This window comes from Octopus sinensis, linkage group LG1 (assembly GCF_006345805.1).
Source record: "Octopus sinensis linkage group LG1, ASM634580v1, whole genome shotgun sequence".
In the NCBI taxonomy this organism is placed as follows: Eukaryota; Metazoa; Mollusca; class Cephalopoda; order Octopoda; family Octopodidae; genus Octopus; species Octopus sinensis.
The window spans coordinates 69,215,050-69,225,049 of NC_042997.1; the positions used below are offsets into that span (position 1 = coordinate 69,215,050).

Consider the following 10,000-nt stretch of genomic DNA (forward strand, 5'->3'; position numbering starts at 1 on the left):
CACAGAAACACGCACAGACAAACTGCCGTTTATATAGAGAGAGATATATATATCGACAAGTAGATCGCGTACGTTACGGGCGCGTTTGAAGGAGGGCAAGGGTGGGTTGGAGAAAATAGTGAGGGTGGTAGGATCTAGTTGAAGGTGACTGAAGATCCATAGGATCTTCCGATGAGGGATAGGGTAGAGGGGTTGAAAAGAAGAGGACAGGGAATGCGGTTAGGGGTTCGATGTTGGAAGATATTAGGGCGGTAGTGTGATCGATTTGATGAGCGCGAGTAAGGGCAATTTGGGCAAGAGTTGATGGGTATCCGTGACGCATGAACAAGGGGACCTGGTGCCGGCTGCACGGGCGTCAGTGGCGGAGGAACTGGGAATAGGTAATGGTCTGTTTAGAGTGAAAAGGATGGGAGGAGGAAAGGGAGGAGTCCGTCAGCTTGAAGAAGGCGGAGATAGTGAGAAATTAGGTAAGGGGATCAATAGAGAGAGAGAGAGAGAGAGAGAGAGAGAGAGAGAGAGTAAGTTTACGGAAGTATCAGAGATGGCAGAGGTGAATTCGATAGAAGAGTGGAAGTTAGAAACGAAAGAGATGGAATTGGACAGCTGTCCGCGGGAAGGGAGGTGATGCCTATACAGTCGTCTATATGGCGACCGTATAACTCTGGGGTTAGTGCGGAGAACTGTGAGAAGATTTGCGCCTCAATGTAACCAACAATTAAGTTGGCAAAACTGGGGCCCATTCTCGTTCCTATAGTGACGCTAGAAAATGCTGGTAAATCTCTCCTGCGAACGTATAGCAGTTGAGTGTGACGACGGGTTCTGTTAGGCGGAGAAGTGTGGAGGTGCTGCGTGTGGGGTCGGGGCGACGGTTGGGGAAGTATTCGAGTGCTAAGAGGCCGTCGTTGTGGTGGATCACAAGGTACAAGGATTTTATGTCCAAAGTAGGATGGAGGCGCGAAAGGCTGGGAGGGAAGGAGACGGAATTGAAGAGGTGAAGGGCGTCGTTGGTGTCATGTACATGAGACGGGAGGGCAACGATTAAGGGGGAGAGGATGAAGTCAGTATATATATATATATATAGGGAGAGAGAGAGAAATACATATATATATATATATATATATATAATATACATGTGAGTATAATGTATATATATATATATATATAAAATCCGCGACCTGTTCACTGACAAAAATCCGCACGGATTTTGTTAGTGAACAGGTCGCGGATTTTAGCGACGAAAATATTTTGACAAATTAAACTTAAATGTTGAAGTGAATCGAACGGCTTTTGTGTGTTTCTTAAATGGCTTACAAACACCTTCCACGCTGCAATTGTTTTCGTTTCAGTACACGATCTCAGATCAAATCACTTGCTATGCGAGTACATCCCCGTAATATATATATATTATATATATATATATATATATATATATTATATATATATATATATATATATATATATATATATATATATGTATATATATATATATATATAGTATATATATATATAGTATGTATATATATATATATATATATGTATGTATATATATATATATATGTATATATATGTGTGTGTGTGTGCGCGCGCGCGCGTACGCGTCAAGCTATCTGCGTGTACGCGTTTTTACATGTGGGTCTGTCCTCGCGTGCGTGTGTTTTTCTATGTATGTACGTGCGCGTTTATGTTATACTTTGTGTTTTTTATTTATTTATTTCTTGCTTGTAAAACTAAAAATATATGTCCTTCAATATTAATTAATTAAATGCTCAACTACATGCATGCGTGCATGTATACATACATTTTACATTCATATAAACATACAAACGCACGTGTTTGAATGTGTATATATCTTATGCTCTCATATGTGTGTGTGTGTGTGTGTGTGTGTATCGTGGCACTTCGTCGGTTATGATGACAAGGGTTCCAGTTGATAAGATCAACGGAACAGCTAGCTCGTGAAATTAACGTGCAAGTGGCTGAGCACTCCACAGACACGTGTACCGTTAACATAGTTCTCGGAGAGCTTCAGCGTGACACAGAGTGTGACAAGGAAAGCCCTTTGAAATACATGTACAACAGAAACAGTAAGAGAGAGTGAAAGAATATTTTAGTGAAAGAGTACAGCAGGGTTTTCCACCGCCCTCTGCCGGAACTCATGGAACTTTAGGTGTTTTCGCTCAATAAGCACTAAGAACGCCGATATGGGAATCGAAACCACGATCCTACGACCGCGATGCCCGCTGGGCTAACCACTGGGCCATTGCGCCTCCACGTACACACGCATGTATATATATATATATATAAATATATATATATATGTGTGTGTGTGTGTGTGTCTGTGTGTATGTGTGTGTGTGTGTGTGTGTGTGTGTATGTATGTATGTATGTATGTATGTATGTATGTATGTATGCATGTATATGTATGTGTGTGTATGCGTGCGTGCATGTGTGTATGCGCGCGTGCGTATTTCCGTAACTTGTTATTCTAAATTATTGATTTGCAGTTATTGCTCTGATTATATTAGTTATAAAATTTTTGTTCGTAATTTCAAGTGTAAATATGATTTGTTACGCGCAGAATACATTTCGTGTACTAGCATTCTCTTCTGTTTCTTTTTTCTTAGTATTCATATATTCATTTTTTTTTTTTTTATTTTAGTCGTAGTTCAAGTTTGTTCGAGTAAATTATCAAAGGTGTTCCGAGCAAAAACCAATCCCTTTATAATAGTTTACAAACTTAAATGCATTTGCATAAAAAAAAAATGCCGCTTTCTTTCGTATTCAAAACGAAAGCGTGGTCATTTAGAAGCATCTTCCTGCTATTTCTACCATTTCAAGATATTTTACTGTCATATTCTCAAACCATTCGATTAAGGCCTCCGCGCTGGCCCGTGGCCTTGGTACCGTTGCCTGTTTGTATGGTGTGTGTGTGTGTGTGTGTGGTGTGTGTGTGTGTGTATGCGTGTGCGTGTGTGCGTGCGTGTACACGCGTGTGTGCGCGCGCGCGCATGTATGCGTGCGTATGTGTGCGTTATGGGAGTGTCAACACATGTACCTGTTGTCATGTTGTTAGTGCCGTTGTTGAGACGGTGTTATAGTGTTGGCCAGTGATAGAAGTACCTGTTGTAGTACGCCTTCCTTTGTTGTTTGTTCTTGTAGCTGTTGCTATTGTAACTCCCGTGTTGTTGGTTGCATAGCTAATGATGATGATGATGATGATGATGATGATGATGATGGTGATGACGATGATAATTCTGGTGGTAGCGATGGTGGGGACTATGGATGTTATCCAACTTATAGCGATAATTTGAAAAGATTTGATGCTTTTAGTGCAGTTTTGCGGTAGTAGTAGTAGTAGTTAGTAGTAGTAGTAGTAGTAGTAGTAGTAGTAGTAGTAGTAGTAGTAGTAGTAGTAGTCGCGGTGGTGGTGGTGGTGGTGGTGGTGGTGGTGGTGGCGGCGGTGGTGGTGGTGGTGGTGGGTTTGGAGGAGGAGGAGGAGGAGGAGGTTGCAGTAGTAGTAGTAGTAGTAGTAGTAGTAGTATTGGTTGTGGTTGTGGTGGTGCTGGTCTTTACGGAAATGGCAAGGGGATAGCGTGGTTGTTGTCCTATTAATAAAGGTGATGATGTTGGCGAGGTTAGTAGAGGCAGTAAGGATCGTCAGTAGTTGTAGTACTAATTCTAGTAGTAGTAGCAGCAGCAGCAGCAGCTAGTGTTAGCAACAGTTATAATGATAGGTGTAACTGAAGTGGTGTAGTGGTTGTAATTGACGAGGACGACGACGACGATGATGATGATGATGGGAGGGTACTAAGTCCTGTCTGTAGCACTCTATAGTAATAGTTGCGGCAGTGATACGCACAGTGGTCCTGGTGGTGGTGGTGGCGATGGTGGAAGTGATTATGGGATGTAGAGGACGACGTCGGTAGTGGTAGTAGTAGTAGTAGTAGTAGTAGTAGTGGTAGTAGTAGTAGTAGTAGTAGTAGTAGTAGTAGTAGTAGTAGTAATTTGTGGTAGTGGTTGTTGATGTAGGGTTACAGTGGTAGTGAGGGTGTTGATCGTATGAATGATAATGAGTGTGAGTGAGATGGCGGTGAGAGAGAGGAAACAATAATAGGAAGAAAGAAAGAAAGAAAGAAAGAAAGAAAGGAAGGAAGGAAGGAAGGAAGGAAGGAAGGAAGGAAGGAAGAGAGAAAGAGAGAATTAAAGGAAGAAGCAAGCGCACGTAAAAAAAAAGAATTACAATACAATACAGGCGGAGGGAAGACGAGAGAAAAATAATACAAAAACAAAACAAAAGACCGACAGAGAAAAATAAAATAAAATAAAATAAGGAGAAATATATTATACGAAGAAAGAAGGAGAAAGAAGATGAAAAAAAGAAAGGAAAACTGAAAAGAAAAGAAGAAAAGGAAGCATATGTTCCGTGGTGAGAAGAAGGCTGACTTTTCATGACACTCGGAGACTCGAGCGTGTAAACTACCTTTAGAATGTGCAGAGTGGGAAACCAGCACTGCTCTGTCCGGAATAATGGGTCGACAGCAACTAAACCGGCGGTAATAATGGTCTCTCTGCTCCAACAGCAACAGCATAGGCGACGACGGAATACCCACCCCAACTGCCGCCGATACAACAATATTCACCACCGATACCATCGACGGCGGCGGCGGCGTCGACGACGACGAAGACGATGGCGACGCACACGGCCAAGACGCTATCGCCACCACCATCATCACCACAATCATTATTACCATCATCACCACCACCACTGCAACCATCGCTTTCATCGCCACTACTACAACTACCACCAAGTTCACCGCCCCCTGTGCCGCCACCGCCGCTACCATCGGCGCCAACATAGGAACGACCACCGACATCACCATAGTCATTACCGATATCAATACAATCATCACCGCTGTCATCACGACTTCCACAGTCTCCATCACCACCACCATCACCAGCAGCAACAAGAGCAACAAAAACAACAACAACAACAAGCAAAACAATATTTTCATCGTAGCCACCACCACCACTGTCACTGCCACTACCATAAACACAGCCGAAAATACAATAACCACAACGACAACCACAAACACAATCACCATTACAACCTCAATCACAAGCAGGAGCAAAATCAACAACAACAACAACTGCAATCAAAATATTACCGTCATCAAAGACACTACCACAAACAGTACCAGCGTCAGCATCACCACCACCACCACCACCACCCTACTACAGCGATGTGTTTCTTGGCAATAGTAGCTGTGGTGGCGGTGACGACGTCAGCGGCCGTCATCAGAGTACCTGTTCTACCGACGTCAACTTTACTACACTCTACTACTACTACTACTACTACTACTATACCAACGACAACAAAAACTGCTAGTGCTACTACTGCAACCAATACTACCACTAATAATACTAATACCTATACTTCTATTACAACTTCTTCACCTACTATCGCTACCAGTGCGACTACTACAACTATTATTACTATTGATGCTGTTGTTGTCGTTGATGCTACAGGTGTTGAAAAGAAAACTGCTACAAAAACAACAGCTACTACTACTACTACTACTACTATCATCTCCACCACCACCACTACTGCAGCTACTACCAATACTAAAAAAAATACTACAACTTTTACTACTGAAAAGTCTACTGTTACCCCTACAGGAACTGGTAACATTATTATTACTACTGTTACATGTAATTCTAGTGAGACAATATCGTTTGCTGGCATTAATTTACCGAAAAAAGCGGGTCTCACCTGTACTTCTACACCGTTAACTGGCGCGACATGTCCCACTACCGATCATATTAGCGCTACTGTTGCTGCTGTCGCTACCACCACCACCTCTACCACTACCACCACCACCACCATCACCACCACCACCACCACCGCCACTACCACAACCACCACTACCACCACCACCACCACTACTACTACTACTGGTTCAGCCAATGGAATGAATGATGATGATGATGGGAATAAGATTACCAATTCTCATGCTAACGTTTCTAATATTACTGTTATCTTTCTCAAAGCAACTTCTATCAAATGGAATTGGAATTATATTGTTAAAAGTTCTTTCATGTATAACTACAATGTTACAAAGAGGGATACATGTTTTAAGCTGTCAAATTTCTTTAATGAATTTATTGACAGGAAAGAAATCAAAGAGAGTGGAAAGTTTGTTGAGTTCAAAATGTGTTCCGATTACTGTCGTATGATGGAGGAAATATTGTCAAAAAATGCAGTTCGGACAAGAAATTCTTACCTGGCGTCCACAAAAATGTCGATTCGCAAGATACCAGATTCGGTATTGATGGAAGATTGGAAAATGAAACGAGAATCACAGTCAGATGGAGATGGATTCCTTGATAACGAGAGATATACAACAAAAACTCACTGGAGGGGCATTAAGAATTTACTCGAAATATATAAGATAACTGGATTAAAAAACTCAGAATCATCTCAATCGTATAAGTGGAAAACTGTCGACTGCTGGGGGCGAATACTTGAAACGAAACATATAGCATTAGTAGATCGCTCAGAAAGTCATCATGGAAACACAATAATCGTCAAAAAACTATTGCATGGATGGACCAATGATATAACTTGTAACACGACACGAACATTCAATGAGTCGAAAAATATTACTTTTCCGTTATTGCAACAATGTTTAAAAAGATGGCCGACCCAAAAGCAATTAAAAAGAATGCGTGGATTACATTACATAGAATGTCAAGATGTAGTTGATGACCATGTGTTGTTTATAAAATACCACAAAGTATCCTCGAAGAAATATTTTGTTACAAAAATTACTCCTTTAAGAAATCCTAGTTATGGACATTGGATTAATTGTAAAGACAAAGTTAAAATAATCCAATTACTTAAGATAGACCGATCCATTGTTTCTTCACATGACAATCAGAAGAAATTAAGAAATGAGGGGAAATTGGAACACGAAAGTACTTCACATACACTGTCTGCATCAAATTCTGATGATAAAAATAATAAGCAATCACAAGCATTTAATAAAAAGTACCCTCACTGGAATAAGACAAATGCCATCAGAAAAGTGATCAATTTTGGAAATTGTCTTGTGAGAGTCAAAGATTCGAAGGACTATCTTGATGTTGAAACTAAAATCTTTAGAAATTCAAATAACAAAATTCTGAAAATCTGTTTTCAAGATAGAGGAAGTCATAAAGAAGGATTACTTGTGGAAAGTAACCAGTTTTGGACACTATCAAATGGAAATAAAAAGAATCACACTGAAAAATGGAATTATGGAAACTTGGTCCATTCTGTGGCTATTTCTTCAAAGGACGTGAAAGATGGTGGCACGCGTAATGTTATATGCAACAGCTGTGATAAGAGTAATGCCGGTGATGATGTAAAAGATGTAGAGGAGAGAAATTTTGGAAAATTTAGAGAATCAAGGGTTCCGAGAAGTGCTACTGAAAGTAAACATAGTCAAAAATATTACGGGATTTCTGAGAGAATGAAATATTTTAGATTTAAAGATATATATTTCACTGACCAGGTAACTAAACAAAACTATGAAACTACTCACAGAAACAATACTTTCAGAATAAACTCGAGAACAGTATGCAGATTTAATGAAAACGCAACGTTTTACAACATCCGCTTGAATAAGAATTTTTCTTCGCGTAATGAAACTGGATTTTACCAGGGTGATGAAAATATTTTTTACAACAAATACGATCACGACATGCATAAGCATAGACATAAGGATATGAATGACACAAGTACATACTGGATTGATTATGCACAGTACAAGGAAGAAGAACGATATAACAGACTTATGAAATCATTGCATCTGCAATACCTTCCAGATTATCATTATGAACAGGAAGAACACAAAGGTGACTTTTATAGTGAACAAGACAGCGGGGTTCCAAAATATTTTATCGAAAGACAACGACTCCAAGATTCAGAAGGAAACTATCCGCATCATAGGACACCCAAGAAAAAGAACAAACCCTGCGGGAATCACGGCCGATATCCAAAGCGCACAGGAGGATTGAAAAATCTTATTCATCATCCACAACAATATATAGAACCGATGCACACATCCAGAGGCATACGAGTTCGGTACGCACGAGATGTCAGACAATCGTCATCTACAGCTTCACTATTTCCCGGATATGGTTTCGGAAATGCAGCGTACTTTTCTGGAAACAGACAACTTTTGCAACTAAAGTTAAAAAGAAAATATGGAATGTCAAAATCTATGATTCCAAGGCAACAATTTACCATTGAGTTCTGGATGAAACCCGAAGGAGGGCAACATAATCCTACCGTTATTATTGGTGAGTAAAACAACATTGTATATTATTTTAGACTTGCATATGCATATTGTCTCGTAATATATTATATATATATAAAACGTGACGGGATGCGTGTATACACCATTGAACAGGCCGAAAAGGGTTGAAATAATTAGTTAATTAGATGAAAAGTATAAAATTACACTTTTTTCCAGTTCTCAAAGCATTTCTTATATTTTTATTCACATATATAAATTTATTGTTGTGAAAACTCTTAACATTTTCGATATATAATAAGTGGTAACTCGTTAAGGGGCGAGCGGACAGCGGGAGAAATCTTCCAATGAATGATTCCCGTCAAACAGGTGCATCTGAAACTAAGGCAGTGGTTCTCAACCGAGGTCCTTATGGCCCTTGAGCGTCCATATAAGATTTTGGCGGGTTCACTCAACAAGATAGTAAACTGGAGATCGACAATAGTATCCCCTGGGAAAATGTTGCTTTAGATGTATGTATTGAAATATATTGTAAGAAACAGTTGTCTTTGAAATTTTTCATGACTCAACCTACAGAAGTTGATGTTTGAAAAACAAAGTAGGAATTTTGAAAAAATTTTCTGTAATACTAGTTTTCAAACACCAAATGGTAATGGGAATCCACCAGTATAAAATATTAATCAAAGGGGTCAATATACAAATTAACGGTTGAGAGACCCTGCTCTAAGAGAGCGGGGCCCGCCTAGGTCATGACTTCTAAATTTCCTCTTTCTGATTTCAAAAGGTAGTTTCGGTTGATCTTATTTCCCTGAGCTGTATTGTACACCGCTCGGCTTCAAAGAGCACCGTAACACTTGCACTGCGGATCTATTTCAGTCTGGGGGGTTTTCTTATACGTACTATATAGGCACTCAAGTATGAGCCCAGAGCATGTTATAACGGAAACAACTGTAAGCTAATGAAGTTCATTAGATGATCTTTTTTTACCTTTGCTATCTCTTTTTCTAATATATATATACATATATATATATATATATATAATATATATATATATATATATATAGATATATATATATATATATATATATTATATATATATATATATATATATATATATATATATATACACGTACATACATACATGTATATTATAAATATATATGCATATTATATTTATATATATTCGTAATATATATATAGATAGATAGATAGATAGATAGATAGATAGATAGATAGATAGATAGATATTGCGTGTATATCTATATGAGCGTATATGCATGTGTGTACGAATGCATGCATCTATGTATACATGTGTATGTTTATATACATATGTGTGTATGTATGTGTGTGTGTGTGCGCGCGCGCGTGTGTATATATATATGTTTGGGCACGCACGTGCAGAGGTTGTTGTGTAGTTGTTCATATAAGTGAGCATGATTAGGAAATGATTGTAGACACGTTGTTCCGTGTAGTTTTGTTTGTATCGTATTTACATTGTATACAAATTTTTATATGCATAAGTTAGTTTATTGTATTTTAGTATTTACATAATTATATATGGAATATATCTATCTATCTATCTATCTATCTATCTATCTATCTACCTATCTATCTATCTATCTATCTATCTATCTATCTATCTATCTATCTATCTATCTATCTATCTATCTATCTATCTATCTGTCTCTCTCTCTATCTATCTA

General features: G+C 38.8%; 1 protein-coding gene across 1 annotated transcript in view; it reads left to right on the top strand.

Moving 5' to 3' along the window:
- Positions 1 to 3,710: 3,710 nt before the first annotated feature.
- Positions 3,711 to 10,000, top strand: part of LOC115214091 (pappalysin-1-like) — a 197,083-nt gene continuing 190,793 nt past the window's right edge. The window contains exon 1 of the mRNA XM_029783146.2: positions 3,711 to 8,343. Within this exon, the coding sequence (XP_029639006.2) occupies positions 4,488 to 8,343 (3,856 nt within the window). The 5' untranslated portion in view covers positions 3,711 to 4,487. The remainder of the gene's footprint in view (positions 8,344 to 10,000) is intronic.